The 17,981-nt window shown below is 55.1% G+C and overlaps 2 protein-coding genes across 2 annotated transcripts; both read right to left on the reverse strand.

The window, feature by feature from the left end:
* Positions 1–3,530: 3,530 nt before the first annotated feature.
* LOC141929134 (protocadherin beta-15-like) lies at positions 3,531–6,788 on the reverse strand. Its single transcript, XM_074838291.1, has one exon. The coding sequence runs from the start codon at positions 6,559–6,561 to the stop codon at positions 4,120–4,122; it is 2,442 nt and encodes an 813-aa protein (XP_074694392.1). The 5' UTR covers positions 6,562–6,788; the 3' UTR covers positions 3,531–4,119.
* Positions 6,789–14,236: 7,448 nt separating this feature from the next.
* Positions 14,237–17,494, reverse strand: LOC141929136 (protocadherin beta-15-like). The gene has a single exon (XM_074838293.1). The coding sequence runs from the start codon at positions 17,265–17,267 to the stop codon at positions 14,826–14,828; it is 2,442 nt and encodes an 813-aa protein (XP_074694394.1). The 5' UTR covers positions 17,268–17,494; the 3' UTR covers positions 14,237–14,825.
* Positions 17,495–17,981: the final 487 nt, after the last annotated feature.

Here is a 17,981-nt window from a genome sequence, read left to right on the forward strand (position 1 = left end):
CTGGAATTCTTCAGATAGTTTCTCCACAGCCGCGATGAGGGAGGAAGAGAGACTTTCTTCCTACTGTTGTAGTCGGTGAGCCAATTCATCCACTTTGTCCCTTTTTGTCTCTCCAGCCCATTACTTCCAATGCATTGGCATATGATGATGGTGTTCTCCGTACAAACTTCCACCACATGGGCCAGGTACATCGGACTTCATCTGGATCTGTGGGTAGCCGTGCATTATCTGGGTCACAGTAAAGCATTTCCCACACTGCTAGCTCCCTCAAGTATTGAATACCTCTCTCCACAGCGGTCCACTTACTTGGATGACATACAAAATCTTTCTTGAAGGGATACCTCTCCCTCACACGTGACAGGAGTCGCCTCCAGAGACTGAGATTTTGTGTCTTCTTTCCAATGGCTTTGCCGATGCCCCCTTCCCTAGAAAGGGATCCCAGCTGCCTGGCCTCCCTACCCTCTAATTCCACACTGCTGGTCCCACTATCCCAGCATCTGAGCAGTCAGGTAACGAATTGCTCACCCGGATGGTGGCTGAAATCTTTTCGCATGTCTCGCAGCTCACTCAGGGATAAGCATCCAGTGACTATCACTGGCTCTGCCTCCTCTTCCTGTTCTTGTGACGGGCCTGGTTCATCCTCACCCTGTACACTGCGAGGGGATTTTCTTCTGTATTTATTCTTATGTCTGGCAGCAACTGACTCCGTCATGGGTTGGTTCTCTGGTTCAGCTGCAGCGCCCGGCCCCGGGCTTGTAGTGGCTGCAGTTTCTGTTACTTTTTTACCAGATCCAGAGCCCTTCTCTTCCTCTTGAGGGTGCTGAACAGTGTTTAATAGCACCCAGTAAGCGTGGGCCAGGGCCCAGCACGTTGCAGTGAGCTGTGTCTCTCTGGAATCACCCGGGCAACAACATACTTTTTCCAAATATTTTACTACTTCCTCAGGATTCTGCACCTCTTCAGGAGTGACGTTCCTATACACTGGATGTACCCACTGTTCTAGGTACTTGCCCATGCTACTCCACACCCCCGGCCACTCAGCATTCTCCAAACTTGGGGTAGATTTCCAGGTGATACTCTTAAATAGTTGCTTAATCCTGAGCAAAACCTGAACCACATGCAGGAACACACTAGCTCCTAGCAGTAAGATGACCATGTTAATGTCAACATTGCAAGGATATCTGAAAGTCTTGAATGTCTCAAACATAATTGTAGATAGCTCCAGGACCGATGACTGCACCCTGTCATAGATCAGCATTACAAAGTACAGCAAAACCAAAATCTTAACCCAAGTCCCAGGGACTGTGAGCAACAGCATGGGAAATACATATTGCAAGTGAGGTGAGAAAATCTTAAGGAGCCAAGTAATCAACATTATTACCCATTCTGTCATTATCTCAAACCTCAGGCCCCAGGTTGGGCACAAGAAAGACTGTCGAGGCTTGAACTCGGCCGGTAGCCAATCACCACGTGGCCAGTCGTTTACTTCCCCCTCCCCCCCTCGGCCCTCCACCCCCGCCCCCAGGGAAGTAGGGGAGGGAAAAAAAAAAAAAAATCGTGGGTTGAATAAAAAAAAATTTAGTAACAGTAAGAAAACAACAGTAACAATAGTAAGTCCAAACGGGTAAAATGCAGCAGTGGATCACCAACCGGTGACTGGTACGCAGCCCGTCCCCCCCAGCAGCGACCGACCACACCAGAAATCCCACCGTGCTGACTGGGGAACCGAAACAGAAACAGGGCATGAGCGAGCACGAATCTGCCTACGTACTGAGCATGACGTCCCATGATATGGCATACTGCAATGACACATCTGGGCCTGGCCCTGTACCTGTGCTCACTCTCAGCCCAAGGAAAGTTAACTCTATCCTGGCTGAAACCAGGACAGTCACGCAATTGGAAGAGATTAGCATAGAGAGTCCTTCAGAGGTGGAGGACCCTGAGCAGAGCAGCTTCACACAGGACTCCAGCCACGCGCAGCATGCCATGCAGAGCCCTGTCACGGAAAAGAAAGAGTGCCTCTGCTTCAGCCATTCCAGCCCCTATAGGCCTTTCCTGCCACACAGCAATTCTACTCATCATTTCTACTGTCACAGTAAAAGAAGTTCCCTTGTGCACGTCTTGCTCGCAGGTGTCTTTCTCTCCAGGAGCAAGTGGAAACTGCCTGCAGGTTCCTCGGTTACAGGGAGCTGGCGGAGTTTGTCCTGCTGCCCAGGGATTTATGCAGCACAAAGCAGAACAGCACAGCAGAGGCCTGCACTTTCCCAGATTCACTGGATAGTGGATCATTCACTCCTCGATGTACAAGGGTCTCCTGGTCAGCATCGCTACACCAGCCTCTCCTCAAGACTTCCCTTTTTATCGGGGCCTTTGTGGAAGGGACGGCTGTAGTCCTCTGCATTTCCTGAGAGGGAATCCTCTCCCTGCTACTAGATTTCACCAAACTCATGGGGCTCCCCCAGATACTCTCCAAAGGAACACGTATGCTGTCTTTGTACCATCCATCTCCTGAAAACCTTTAGAATTAAAATACTTTGTGCTGAAAAACCTCAGAGTTGCCACCTGCAGCTGGAGCTGTTGGGAGACTTGGCAGCATCGTTCCCCAACCTCACTGCACTGCAGAGGCCTTTGCACATCCAGGGCTCCTGTCAGGGGAGGGGACAGTTTCCCCTCACCTGGATCTAACTGGGCTCTGTCACAGCCAAGAGCTCAGTGCTCAGAAGACCCACAGAGCCCTGACAGCATTTCCCTGCTCCCCACGTTTTTCCTGAATGCTCTGTCAGCCGCATCTCCAAGCTGAAGGAATGTACCCACTCAACTTTACCTCAGCCAAGGCATAAAATGAGAAAAAAACTCCCAGCCTTTCGAAAATCTTGACAGATCTTTTGCAGGAAGAACATCTCTACAAAGACCACTGTCTCCACACAAGGCATTCAGGCGTTCCCTTTATTTCTTTTTTATACACAAGGGTATCCCGTCTTACAACGATACACTTCATAACTGCAGCAGCACAGAGCGTGAGGGCTTCCAAATATTCCATGTCACATGGCCTTCGCTCAAACAATCTGTTATTATACCTCGGGTGACAGTCCTTCTGAAGAGGAATAGGCAAAACAATGCTAAACGAAGCTCACAGACTAGAAGGAGAAAGGGCAAAAAGGAGAATGCAAATGCTCTAACACAAACCCAGAAAATCATATCGGGACAGCTTGCCACTGCCATCCACAAACCTCTGAATTCAGCAACAACAATGACAAGACCAAACTCAATGTCTCTTTCCAAGTTCATCTCAGTTCTGCCTTCAGACAAAGTCCTCTGAAGCAACTTGTGGACTTTCCTTGCAATGCACCCAAAGGCAATGAACACGTTTGCCCAACTCTGAACACTTCCAGCCTATGCCAACACCGTTGGTGCTGCTCTATTTCCAAGGCAATCCCAAGGAGGCAGCCCACCCGCCCAACCCCCTCTCATGGGCCAAAGGAAGATCTCGTGTGTTCTGCTGCTCTCCCCTAGAGAAGATGTCCTCAGAGGGTCCCAATACCCTTCATGCCCATCGAGCGGGAATTGTGCACATCGCAATAGTTAGGTGTGCGCAACTCCCTGCTTCTCCGGGCAGCACCAGTGCAGCGTATACAGACACACAGACATCCCGGAGCCAGAGAAGAACGAGCCCCATATTTGCACCACATGGTGACACAGTACTCACAACTTCCTTGATTTTTGGACCAGGGACAAGGGCTACGTGCATTTCTGTGAGCATGTGAGTTGTCTGTCTGAACATCCCATCACATTACAGCATGGAATTCGAGGCTCCACGGTCTTGGCTCATTGCAAGTGAGACAAAAATTTAGCAGGGAACCCTGGAAACAACCCCAGTCTGGAAGCATTTCAGAAATGTCCATAAGGGATCTGAAAAATTTCCTGAGTGATGGAGCAGTACTTTCTTTTGTTTAGTTGTTTCGGAGGTGGAGACAACTTTTCATATGATTTCAAACTTGTGGGAAATTGGTGACACCAACTGCAAATGCAGATTTACTCTGGAGGAACCACTGCCACACGCTGTAGCCTGGATCCCTTCCTATCACGAGGCACAAAGCCTCTGGCCGTGCTGACTCCGTGCTAGTTAAAGGAAAGACTATTGAACTGTCCCGCAGAGAGCGTCCCTGGGTTCTCTGGTGCAGTGTCGTTCACGGCCATAGGGCCATGGGGGAAATCAAGGTCATCATCGGCGCCTCCACCCATGGCACAGTGCTGTGGTGGCAGGCTGGGGACGATGGGCTTCAGGAACTTGAACTCGCTGTTGCCCGAGCCCGTGGTGAGGCTGATCTCATAGCAATAGGCGTGGGGCAGGGTCCCCGCAGCGGCCGCATCAGCCAGGCTGCTCTGCAAGTGCCCGGTGCCATAAAGCACGTGCTCACCCGTCAGCTCCTTTCTCTTGCACACCTTGCGAATGACAAAGGCTGTTGTGGACACGAGGAAGAGGAGTGAGACGAAGACCAAGGAAATGATTAAATAGGTGGTCAGGGAGCCACCCTCGTCCTCCGTGGCCAGGCTGCTGTGGGGCAGGCGCACGTCTGAGAAGTCCTTGAGCAGGAGTGCGCTCAGTGCAGCAGTGGCTGACAGCGGTGGCCGCCCGTTGTCTCGCACCAGGACGACGAGCTTCTGCTTCACGGCGTCCCTCTCCGTCACGGGCCTCCTCAGACGCACCTCCCCGCTTTGGGCACCCACCGCAAACAGCCCGGGGTCAGTGGCCCTCAGCAGGTGGTACGAGAGCCACGAGTTCTGCCCCGAGTCAGCGTCGACGGCCACCACCTTGGTGACGAGGTAGCCTGCCTCAGCTGACATGGGCACCAGCTCGCTGGACGCTGGGCTGCTGTCCTGGGCTGGGTACAGCACCAGCGGCGCATTGTCGTTCTCGTCCACCACAAGCAGGCGGACAGTGACATTGGCACTGAGAGGAGGACTCCCTGCATCGGAGGCGCTCACCGAGACCTCGATCTGCCTCACCCGCTCATAGTCCAGGGGCCGCAGCACAAACACGTGCCCGTTCTCAGAGTTCACGGAGATGCAGGAGCAGGGAGGCTGCTCTGCGGGCTGGGCTGGGGCCAGGGAATAGGTCACCTTGGCATTGGGCCCCACGTCAGCATCCGAGGCGCTGACGGCTCCAACGAGCACCGTGGGGACGTTGTTCTCATGCACGTACATGGTGTACGATGTCTGGTTGAAGACAGGCGCGTTGTCGTTGACATCGGAGATGTCCACTGTGAAGGTCTGGGTGGACGTGAGAGGAGGTGACCCCGCGTCTGCTGCTGTGACACTGAGGATGTACCGAGCCGTCTCCTCCCGGTCCAGCACGCTCACGGTCACCAGCTCATAGTAATTCTTATAGGCCGGCCGCAGGGAGAACGACAGCTGGTCCTCGAGGGCACAGGAGATCTTCCCATTGGCACCAGCATCCCGGTCCTTGACAGCAAAGAGGGCGACCACCGTCCCGGGTAACATGTTCTCGGGGAGGGGGCTGCTGAAGGAACTGACCACCAGCTCTGGTGCGTTGTCATTCACATCCACCACCTCCACCAACACCTTGCAGATTGCTGAGAGGCCCCCGCCGTCCGTGGCCCGCACACTGAGCTCGTGAGTCTCTGCTGCCTCAAAGTCCAGAGGTTTTGTAAGCCGAATTTCACCACTCACAGGGTCAATCACAAATGCTGAGTGGCTCTGGCCCACCACTTGGCTGAAGTCATAGGTGATGTCCCCATTAGGTCCTGCGTCCTGATCGGTTGCCACCACACTGAGAACCACAGAGCCCTCTGGGGAGTTCTCCAAAACCTGCCCAATGTACAGCTTCTGTGTGAATGTAGGAGCATTGTCATTGACATCCAGAACGACAATGTGGATTTGGGTGGTGCCACTCCTGGGTGGAGAGCCCCCGTCCATGGCGATGAGACTAAAACCCACCTCTGCCTGCTCCTCTCGGTCTAGCGCCTTTTCCAACACCAGTTCCACATATCTTTCATCCATACTCTGACTCCCGAAGGAGACACTAAAGTACTCGTTCTCGGGAGCGATGCTGTAAGCCTGGACGCCGTTGCTGCCAACATCCAGGTCCCGAGCCCCCTCCAGCGGGAAACGCGAGCCCGGGTCGCTCCTTTCCAGGATCTTCAAAGTGACTCGTTCCTCCGGGAAAGCGGGCGAGTGGTCGTTGATGTCCTCCACGGCCACCTCGACCCGAAAGAACTGCAGGGGGTCGGCCAGCAGCAGCTCCAAGGGGAGCGTGCACGTCCCGGACTGCCCGCACAGCTCCTCCCGGTCCAGCCTCTCCGCCACGACGAGGCGGCCGGTGCCGCGGTCTAAGCGAAAGCGCTGCCGGCCGTCCTCCGAGGCCAGGCGGGCGCGGCGAGCCGAGAGCTGCGCCGGGGCCAGCCCCGCGTCCTCCGCCACGTTGGCTACCACGGAGCCGCTCTCGCCCTCCTCGGCTACGGAGTAGCGGAGGGGCTCGGGGCGAGCGGGCGGCACGGAGAGGAAAGCAGCGAGACAGAGCACTTGCCTTGCGATCGCCATGGCGGGGCGGCGGACAGCCTCCGTCTCGCGGGTCGCCGATCGCCCGCGCAGTCCTCCGCGGAAAGCGGCGCCGGTAGCAGCGCGGCGGGGCGGCGGCCGCTCTCCCTCCCTTGTCGCCGAGTCCGTCAGGCGGCGCGGAGCGCGGCCGCCGTGGCCCGGCAGCGGATGGCCGGGGCACCGCTCGCCGCCCGGCTCGGCTCGGCTCGGCTCGGCTCGGCTCGGCTCGACTCGGCTCGGCTCGGCTTGGCTCGGTTGCGCCGGGCTGCGCTGGGTTGCGCTGGGCTGGGCTGTGGCGGGCAGCGCCGGGCCGGGCTCGGCCGCCTCCCCGCCCGCAGCCGCTCGCTCGGCGCCGCCTTGGCCGGGAGCACCACCCTGCGGCCCGCGGCGGGACTGCGCCCGCCGCCGCCCGCTGCCCGCGCTGCCGGCTCGCCCCGGCACACGGCCCCGTGCGCACCCGCGCGGCTGCCGGCCGCTCGCCCGCCTCGGGACCCGCGGCTGAAGGGATCCAACAGGCCCCGGACGGACCGCGCACGGACACTGCCTTGTCCACACAATAGTACCGCCACCAGGTCCATCTGTCTCCCGTTCAGAGAGAAGGAGACTGGGTCAAAGCCTTGCAGGGGCCCCCAAAGCTGACACCCGAAGCTCTTCCCTTGTCCCCTGACGCAGTCACTCCATCACAGAAGGCCACCACGTTGCTCAGGCAAGACTTGCCCTTGGGGAAGCCGTGCTGCCTGTCTCCAGTCACCTCCCTGTCCTCCAGGTGCCTGAGTGTAGCTTCTAGGAGGATGCATTCCATGAGCTTCCCAGGCACAGAGGTGATGCTGACAGGCGGGTAGTTCCCAGGGTCCTCCAAGATACCCTTTTTGAAAATGGCTGCAATGCTTCTCTTCTTCCAGTCACCGGGGACTTCTCCTGTCTGCTGTGACTTTTCCAGAATCCTGCAGGGTGGCTTGCTACTACATCAGTCAATGCCCTCAGGACTCTGGGATGCATCTCGCTGGGTCCCATAGACTTCTGTATGTTCAGGTTCCTCAGGTGCTCTTGAACCTGATCTTCTCCTACAGTGGCAGGGACTCTGCTCCCCCAGTCTGTGCCTTGATGTCCATCCACTCAGGAGGTGTGGGAAGAGAGACTGCCAGTGAAGACTGAGGCAGAAACTTGTGGAGTACGTCAGTCTTCTCTGTTGTTACCAGTTTGCCGGTCTTGTTCATTGGGGACTGCACTTTCTTTGACCTTCCTTTTCTGGCTGACATAGCTATGCAATCCCTTTGTATTATTCTTGCTCTTCCTGGCCAAGGTCAGCTCCAGACACACCTTGGCCTTCTGACCCCATCCCTACACAACCAGGCAATGTCCCTATACTTTTCCCAGGACACCTGTCCCTGCTCCCACTGCCTCTGCATTTCCTTCTTGCCTTTAGTTTGACCACCAGATCTTTACTCAGCCATGCTGGTCTCCTGCCTTCCTACCCTGATTTCTTACAGCTATGGATTGGGAGCTTTTGGGCTCTTTAGAAAGTGTCCTTACAGATCTGCCTCTTCTGTTCTGCTCCCTTGTCCCTGAGGGCAGTTTCCCAGGTTGTGCATTGACTGACTCCTTGAACAGCTGGAACTTTGTTTTCCAATAATTCAGGTTCCTGTATCTTGCTCCGTTTCCACAGCTGTAACCACCCCCACAGCGCATTTGCCACCATCCATGACTCAGTATAGGGGTAGAGCACTGGCCACTTTTCTCACTCAGCGATATTCAAGGCCAGCTGGATGCTTTCACTTCTGCGAACTGACTCGATACACCTTCTACTTCAGCAGCTTCAGCGCGACTCCACACAGCTGCTTTTCACCTTCCATGTTTCCCCACAATACAACAGGACCCATCGGTAAACAGGGCACATCGCTTCTCATTATCCAGTAGTTTATTATATGTGGGGCCTCTTCAGCACGCGTCACCTCTTCCTCTGGCACCATTCCAAAATCTCTGCCTTCTGGCCAGTTTGTAATCACTTCCAATATTCCTGGAAGGCTGGGGCTCCCTGTTTGAGTCTGTTGTGTGATTAATGCGACCCATTTACTCCACGTGGCATCAGTTGCGTGGTGTGTAGAGGGGACACTCCCTTTGAACATCCAGCCCAGCACTGGCAGTCAGGGAGCCAGGAGGAGCTGTGCTTCAGTCCCGGTCACCTCTGAAGCAGCTCAGACCCCTTCATATGTTGCCAGTATCTCCTTTTCGGTTGGAGTATAGCAGTCTTCTGATCCTCTGTATCCCTGACTCCAAAACCCCAGGGGTTGACCCCGAGTCTCCCCTGGTGCTCTCTGACAGAGACTCCAGGTAGGGCCGTTCTTCCAGCTGCAGTGTAGAGCACATTTTTAACATCTTGTCCTGTCCAAACTGGCCCGAGGGCTACTGCATGGACTATTTCCTCTTTAATTTGTTCAAAAACTTGTTCTTGCTCCGGGCCTCATATAAAACCATTCTTTTTCTAGGTCACTTGATAGAGAGGGCTGACAATCTGACTGTAATTTGGAATGTGCTGTCTCCAGAAACCCACAAGACCTAAGAAAGCTTGCATTTCCTCTCTGTTAGTTGGTGGGGACATAGCTGTTATTTTATTAATCACCTCCATTGGAATCTGACGATGTCCCTCTTGTCATTTTACTCCTAAAAACTGAATCTCTTGTGCAGGTCCCTTGACCTTACCACGCTTAATGGCAAGAATTCTCTCAGAAGGCTTTGGATTATTTTCTCCCCTTTCTCAAAAAATGCTTCTGCTCTATTACCCCATATGCTGATGTCATCAATGTACTGTAAGTACTCTGGGTCTTCACTCTGTTCCAGTGCAGTCTGGATCAGTCCATGGCAAATGGTGGGGCTGTGTTTCCACCCCTGCGACAGTCGATTCCAGGTGTGTTGGACACCCCTCCAGGTAAAAGCAAGCTGTGGCCTGCACTCTGCTGCCAGAGGAATGCAGAAAAATGCCTTAGCAATATCGATCATGGTGTACCACTTGCTTGCCTTCCACTCTAGTTCATATTGCAGTTCCAACACGTCTGGCACGGCAGCACTCAGCGGTGCCGTGACTTCATTCAGGCCACGATAGTCCACTGTCGATCTCCACTCTCCATTAGACTTTCGCACTGGCCATATGGGGCTGTTAAAGGGGCAGCGCGTCTTGCTGATGACTCCTTGGCTCTCTAGCTGACGAATCAGTTTATGGACAGGGATTACAGAGTCTCGACTGGTGCGATATTGCCGTTGGTGCACAGTTGTAGTGGCAATTGTTCTTTGACCCTCAGCAATCCCACAACAGAAGGATCCTCTCAGAGACCAGGTAACACAGACGGCTGTTTAGTTTCTTCTGTTTCCAAGGCATCTATACCAAAAGACCACCAATACACTTTTGGGTCCTTAAAATACCCTCTTCTGACATAATCTATGCCAAGAATACATGGAGCGTCTGGACCAATCACAATGGGGTGTTTTTCCTACTCTTTTCCACTTAGGCTCACCTTGGCCTCCACTACAGTCAGCTGTTGAGACCCCCCTGTCACTCCTGAAATACCGATGGGCTCTGCCCCTTTAAAATTTGACGGTATTAGGGTGCATTGAGCACCAGTGTCCACTAAAGCCTTCTACTGCTGGGGGTCAGACGTGCCAGGCCATCGAATGCACACAGTCCAGTAAACTCGGTTCTCCCTGTCCTCCGCCTGCCTGGAGGCAGGGCCCCTCTAATGTTGATCATAATACTCGCTAACGACAAATGGGTTAGTGTGGTGTGCACGGGTTTCAGCCTCATCTTGATCACTCACTGCTTGTGAATACAAATCACAAGTTCTTCTCATAGGATCGTGAGCAGAGTCGACCTTTCTGCTCAGTTTGGGCACTTGATTACTGGAAAGCAGAGCAGCATTTCTTCTAAAAGAACCCTGTTTTGTACTCGTTCTTCCTTCCAACTCACATACCCGCTCTTCTAGGAGGTAGGTCAGTTTTCCATCCCGTTTCTTCATGTCTTCTCCACAGTCATGCAGGCAATGCCACAGCTTCCCCCGTGGTGTGTAACAGTTCTCTCAAGTAGAGAAATGACAGTTCCTCATAGCCAAGATTCTAGTCCGTGCAGGTGGGCAGTAGGACATGTCCTCTTTAAATTGCTGGAATTCTTCAGATAGTTTCTCCACAGCCGCGATGAGGGAGGAAGAGAGACTTTCTTCCTACTGTTGTAGTCGGTGAGCCAATTCATCCACTTTGTCCCTTTTTGTCTCTCCAGCCCATTACTTCCAATGCATTGGCATATGATGATGGTGTTCTCCGTACAAACTTCCACCACATGGGCCAGGTACATCGGACTTCATCTGGATCTGTGGGTAGCCGTGCATTATCTGGGTCACAGTAAAGCATTTCCCACACTGCTAGCTCCCTCAAGTATTGAATACCTCTCTCCACAGCGGTCCACTTACTTGGATGACATACAAAATCTTTCTTGAAGGGATACCTCTCCCTCACACGTGACAGGAGTCGCCTCCAGAGACTGAGATTTTGTGTCTTCTTTCCAATGGCTTTGCCGATGCCCCCTTCCCTAGAAAGGGATCCCAGCTGCCTGGCCTCCCTACCCTCTAATTCCACACTGCTGGTCCCACTATCCCAGCATCTGAGCAGTCAGGTAACGAATTGCTCACCCGGATGGTGGCTGAAATCTTTTCGCATGTCTCGCAGCTCACTCAGGGATAAGCATCCAGTGACTATCACTGGCTCTGCCTCCTCTTCCTGTTCTTGTGACGGGCCTGGTTCATCCTCACCCTGTACACTGCGAGGGGATTTTCTTCTGTATTTATTCTTATGTCTGGCAGCAACTGACTCCGTCATGGGTTGGTTCTCTGGTTCAGCTGCAGCGCCCGGCCCCGGGCTTGTAGTGGCTGCAGTTTCTGTTACTTTTTTACCAGATCCAGAGCCCTTCTCTTCCTCTTGAGGGTGCTGAACAGTGTTTAATAGCACCCAGTAAGCGTGGGCCAGGGCCCAGCACGTTGCAGTGAGCTGTGTCTCTCTGGAATCACCCGGGCAACAACATACTTTTTCCAAATATTTTACTACTTCCTCAGGATTCTGCACCTCTTCAGGAGTGACGTTCCTATACACTGGATGTACCCACTGTTCTAGGTACTTGCCCATGCTACTCCACACCCCCGGCCACTCAGCATTCTCCAAACTTGGGGTAGATTTCCAGGTGATACTCTTAAATAGTTGCTTAATCCTGAGCAAAACCTGAACCACATGCAGGAACACACTAGCTCCTAGCAGTAAGATGACCATGTTAATGTCAACATTGCAAGGATATCTGAAAGTCTTGAATGTCTCAAACATAATTGTAGATAGCTCCAGGACCGATGACTGCACCCTGTCATAGATCAGCATTACAAAGTACAGCAAAACCAAAATCTTAACCCAAGTCCCAGGGACTGTGAGCAACAGCATGGGAAATACATATTGCAAGTGAGGTGAGAAAATCTTAAGGAGCCAAGTAATCAACATTATTACCCATTCTGTCATTATCTCAAACCTCAGGCCCCAGGTTGGGCACAAGAAAGACTGTCGAGGCTTGAACTCGGCCGGTAGCCAATCACCACGTGGCCAGTCGTTTACTTCCCCCTCCCCCCCTCGGCCCTCCACCCCCGCCCCCAGGGAAGTAGGGGAGGGAAAAAAAAAAAAAAATCGTGGGTTGAATAAAAAAAAATTTAGTAACAGTAAGAAAACAACAGTAACAATAGTAAGTCCAAACGGGTAAAATGCAGCAGTGGATCACCAACCGGTGACTGGTACGCAGCCCGTCCCCCCCAGCAGCGACCGACCACACCAGAAATCCCACCGTGCTGACTGGGGAACCGAAACAGAAACAGGGCATGAGCGAGCACGAATCTGCCTACGTACTGAGCATGACGTCCCATGATATGGCATACTGCAATGACACATCTGGGCCTGGCCCTGTACCTGTGCTCACTCTCAGCCCAAGGAAAGTTAACTCTATCCTGGCTGAAACCAGGACAGTCACGCAATTGGAAGAGATTAGCATAGAGAGTCCTTCAGAGGTGGAGGACCCTGAGCAGAGCAGCTTCACACAGGACTCCAGCCACGCGCAGCATGCCATGCAGAGCCCTGTCACGGAAAAGAAAGAGTGCCTCTGCTTCAGCCATTCCAGCCCCTATAGGCCTTTCCTGCCACACAGCAATTCTACTCATCATTTCTACTGTCACAGTAAAAGAAGTTCCCTTGTGCACGTCTTGCTCGCAGGTGTCTTTCTCTCCAGGAGCAAGTGGAAACTGCCTGCAGGTTCCTCGGTTACAGGGAGCTGGCGGAGTTTGTCCTGCTGCCCAGGGATTTATGCAGCACAAAGCAGAACAGCACAGCAGAGGCCTGCACTTTCCCAGATTCACTGGATAGTGGATCATTCACTCCTCGATGTACAAGGGTCTCCTGGTCAGCATCGCTACACCAGCCTCTCCTCAAGACTTCCCTTTTTATCGGGGCCTTTGTGGAAGGGACGGCTGTAGTCCTCTGCATTTCCTGAGAGGGAATCCTCTCCCTGCTACTAGATTTCACCAAACTCATGGGGCTCCCCCAGATACTCTCCAAAGGAACACGTATGCTGTCTTTGTACCATCCATCTCCTGAAAACCTTTAGAATTAAAATACTTTGTGCTGAAAAACCTCAGAGTTGCCACCTGCAGCTGGAGCTGTTGGGAGACTTGGCAGCATCGTTCCCCAACCTCACTGCACTGCAGAGGCCTTTGCACATCCAGGGCTCCTGTCAGGGGAGGGGACAGTTTCCCCTCACCTGGATCTAACTGGGCTCTGTCACAGCCAAGAGCTCAGTGCTCAGAAGACCCACAGAGCCCTGACAGCATTTCCCTGCTCCCCACGTTTTTCCTGAATGCTCTGTCAGCCGCATCTCCAAGCTGAAGGAATGTACCCACTCAACTTTACCTCAGCCAAGGCATAAAATGAGAAAAAAACTCCCAGCCTTTCGAAAATCTTGACAGATCTTTTGCAGGAAGAACATCTCTACAAAGACCACTGTCTCCACACAAGGCATTCAGGCGTTCCCTTTATTTCTTTTTTATACACAAGGGTATCCCGTCTTACAACGATACACTTCATAACTGCAGCAGCACAGAGCGTGAGGGCTTCCAAATATTCCATGTCACATGGCCTTCGCTCAAACAATCTGTTATTATACCTCGGGTGACAGTCCTTCTGAAGAGGAATAGGCAAAACAATGCTAAACGAAGCTCACAGACTAGAAGGAGAAAGGGCAAAAAGGAGAATGCAAATGCTCTAACACAAACCCAGAAAATCATATCGGGACAGCTTGCCACTGCCATCCACAAACCTCTGAATTCAGCAACAACAATGACAAGACCAAACTCAATGTCTCTTTCCAAGTTCATCTCAGTTCTGCCTTCAGACAAAGTCCTCTGAAGCAACTTGTGGACTTTCCTTGCAATGCACCCAAAGGCAATGAACACGTTTGCCCAACTCTGAACACTTCCAGCCTATGCCAACACCGTTGGTGCTGCTCTATTTCCAAGGCAATCCCAAGGAGGCAGCCCACCCGCCCAACCCCCTCTCATGGGCCAAAGGAAGATCTCGTGTGTTCTGCTGCTCTCCCCTAGAGAAGATGTCCTCAGAGGGTCCCAATACCCTTCATGCCCATCGAGCGGGAATTGTGCACATCGCAATAGTTAGGTGTGCGCAACTCCCTGCTTCTCCGGGCAGCACCAGTGCAGCGTATACAGACACACAGACATCCCGGAGCCAGAGAAGAACGAGCCCCATATTTGCACCACATGGTGACACAGTACTCACAACTTCCTTGATTTTTGGACCAGGGACAAGGGCTACGTGCATTTCTGTGAGCATGTGAGTTGTCTGTCTGAACATCCCATCACATTACAGCATGGAATTCGAGGCTCCACGGTCTTGGCTCATTGCAAGTGAGACAAAAATTTAGCAGGGAACCCTGGAAACAACCCCAGTCTGGAAGCATTTCAGAAATGTCCATAAGGGATCTGAAAAATTTCCTGAGTGATGGAGCAGTACTTTCTTTTGTTTAGTTGTTTCGGAGGTGGAGACAACTTTTCATATGATTTCAAACTTGTGGGAAATTGGTGACACCAACTGCAAATGCAGATTTACTCTGGAGGAACCACTGCCACACGCTGTAGCCTGGATCCCTTCCTATCACGAGGCACAAAGCCTCTGGCCGTGCTGACTCCGTGCTAGTTAAAGGAAAGACTATTGAACTGTCCCGCAGAGAGCGTCCCTGGGTTCTCTGGTGCAGTGTCGTTCACGGCCATAGGGCCATGGGGGAAATCAAGGTCATCATCGGCGCCTCCACCCATGGCACAGTGCTGTGGTGGCAGGCTGGGGACGATGGGCTTCAGGAACTTGAACTCGCTGTTGCCCGAGCCCGTGGTGAGGCTGATCTCATAGCAATAGGCGTGGGGCAGGGTCCCCGCAGCGGCCGCATCAGCCAGGCTGCTCTGCAAGTGCCCGGTGCCATAAAGCACGTGCTCACCCGTCAGCTCCTTTCTCTTGCACACCTTGCGAATGACAAAGGCTGTTGTGGACACGAGGAAGAGGAGTGAGACGAAGACCAAGGAAATGATTAAATAGGTGGTCAGGGAGCCACCCTCGTCCTCCGTGGCCAGGCTGCTGTGGGGCAGGCGCACGTCTGAGAAGTCCTTGAGCAGGAGTGCGCTCAGTGCAGCAGTGGCTGACAGCGGTGGCCGCCCGTTGTCTCGCACCAGGACGACGAGCTTCTGCTTCACGGCGTCCCTCTCCGTCACGGGCCTCCTCAGACGCACCTCCCCGCTTTGGGCACCCACCGCAAACAGCCCGGGGTCAGTGGCCCTCAGCAGGTGGTACGAGAGCCACGAGTTCTGCCCCGAGTCAGCGTCGACGGCCACCACCTTGGTGACGAGGTAGCCTGCCTCAGCTGACATGGGCACCAGCTCGCTGGACGCTGGGCTGCTGTCCTGGGCTGGGTACAGCACCAGCGGCGCATTGTCGTTCTCGTCCACCACAAGCAGGCGGACAGTGACATTGGCACTGAGAGGAGGACTCCCTGCATCGGAGGCGCTCACCGAGACCTCGATCTGCCTCACCCGCTCATAGTCCAGGGGCCGCAGCACAAACACGTGCCCGTTCTCAGAGTTCACGGAGATGCAGGAGCAGGGAGGCTGCTCTGCGGGCTGGGCTGGGGCCAGGGAATAGGTCACCTTGGCATTGGGCCCCACGTCAGCATCCGAGGCGCTGACGGCTCCAACGAGCACCGTGGGGACGTTGTTCTCATGCACGTACATGGTGTACGATGTCTGGTTGAAGACAGGCGCGTTGTCGTTGACATCGGAGATGTCCACTGTGAAGGTCTGGGTGGACGTGAGAGGAGGTGACCCCGCGTCTGCTGCTGTGACACTGAGGATGTACCGAGCCGTCTCCTCCCGGTCCAGCACGCTCACGGTCACCAGCTCATAGTAATTCTTATAGGCCGGCCGCAGGGAGAACGACAGCTGGTCCTCGAGGGCACAGGAGATCTTCCCATTGGCACCAGCATCCCGGTCCTTGACAGCAAAGAGGGCGACCACCGTCCCGGGTAACATGTTCTCGGGGAGGGGGCTGCTGAAGGAACTGACCACCAGCTCTGGTGCGTTGTCATTCACATCCACCACCTCCACCAACACCTTGCAGATTGCTGAGAGGCCCCCGCCGTCCGTGGCCCGCACACTGAGCTCGTGAGTCTCTGCTGCCTCAAAGTCCAGAGGTTTTGTAAGCCGAATTTCACCACTCACAGGGTCAATCACAAATGCTGAGTGGCTCTGGCCCACCACTTGGCTGAAGTCATAGGTGATGTCCCCATTAGGTCCTGCGTCCTGATCGGTTGCCACCACACTGAGAACCACAGAGCCCTCTGGGGAGTTCTCCAAAACCTGCCCAATGTACAGCTTCTGTGTGAATGTAGGAGCATTGTCATTGACATCCAGAACGACAATGTGGATTTGGGTGGTGCCACTCCTGGGTGGAGAGCCCCCGTCCATGGCGATGAGACTAAAACCCACCTCTGCCTGCTCCTCTCGGTCTAGCGCCTTTTCCAACACCAGTTCCACATATCTTTCATCCATACTCTGACTCCCGAAGGAGACACTAAAGTACTCGTTCTCGGGAGCGATGCTGTAAGCCTGGACGCCGTTGCTGCCAACATCCAGGTCCCGAGCCCCCTCCAGCGGGAAACGCGAGCCCGGGTCGCTCCTTTCCAGGATCTTCAAAGTGACTCGTTCCTCCGGGAAAGCGGGCGAGTGGTCGTTGATGTCCTCCACGGCCACCTCGACCCGAAAGAACTGCAGGGGGTCGGCCAGCAGCAGCTCCAAGGGGAGCGTGCACGTCCCGGACTGCCCGCACAGCTCCTCCCGGTCCAGCCTCTCCGCCACGACGAGGCGGCCGGTGCCGCGGTCTAAGCGAAAGCGCTGCCGGCCGTCCTCCGAGGCCAGGCGGGCGCGGCGAGCCGAGAGCTGCGCCGGGGCCAGCCCCGCGTCCTCCGCCACGTTGGCTACCACGGAGCCGCTCTCGCCCTCCTCGGCTACGGAGTAGCGGAGGGGCTCGGGGCGAGCGGGCGGCACGGAGAGGAAAGCAGCGAGACAGAGCACTTGCCTTGCGATCGCCATGGCGGGGCGGCGGACAGCCTCCGTCTCGCGGGTCGCCGATCGCCCGCGCAGTCCTCCGCGGAAAGCGGCGCCGGTAGCAGCGCGGCGGGGCGGCGGCCGCTCTCCCTCCCTTGTCGCCGAGTCCGTCAGGCGGCGCGGAGCGCGGCCGCCGTGGCCCGGCAGCGGATGGCCGGGGCACCGCTCGCCGCCCGGCTCGGCTCGGCTCGGCTCGGCTCGGCTCGGCTCGACTCGGCTCGGCTCGGCTTGGCTCGGTTGCGCCGGGCTGCGCTGGGTTGCGCTGGGCTGGGCTGTGGCGGGCAGCGCCGGGCCGGGCTCGGCCGCCTCCCCGCCCGCAGCCGCTCGCTCGGCGCCGCCTTGGCCGGGAGCACCACCCTGCGGCCCGCGGCGGGACTGCGCCCGCCGCCGCCCGCTGCCCGCGCTGCCGGCTCGCCCCGGCACACGGCCCCGTGCGCACCCGCGCGGCTGCCGGCCGCTCGCCCGCCTCGGGACCCGCGGCTGAAGGGATCCAACAGGCCCCGGACGGACCGCGCACGGACACTGCCTTGTCCACACAATAGTACCGCCACCAGGTCCATCTGTCTCCCGTTCAGAGAGAAGGAGACTGGGTCAAAGCCTTGCAGGGGCCCCCAAAGCTGACACCCGAAGCTCTTCCCTTGTCCCCTGACGCAGTCACTCCATCACAGAAGGCCACCACGTTGCTCAGGCAAGACTTGC

The sequence above is a fragment of the Strix aluco genome, chromosome 13 (assembly GCF_031877795.1).
Source record: "Strix aluco isolate bStrAlu1 chromosome 13, bStrAlu1.hap1, whole genome shotgun sequence".
In the NCBI taxonomy this organism is placed as follows: domain Eukaryota; kingdom Metazoa; phylum Chordata; class Aves; order Strigiformes; family Strigidae; genus Strix; species Strix aluco.

Coding starts and splice junctions, on each gene's coding strand:
- LOC141929134 (XM_074838291.1), bottom strand. CDS start 6,561: ATGGCGATCGCAAGGCAAGTGCTCTGTCTCGCTGCTTTCCTCTCCGTG.
- LOC141929136 (XM_074838293.1), bottom strand. CDS start 17,267: ATGGCGATCGCAAGGCAAGTGCTCTGTCTCGCTGCTTTCCTCTCCGTG.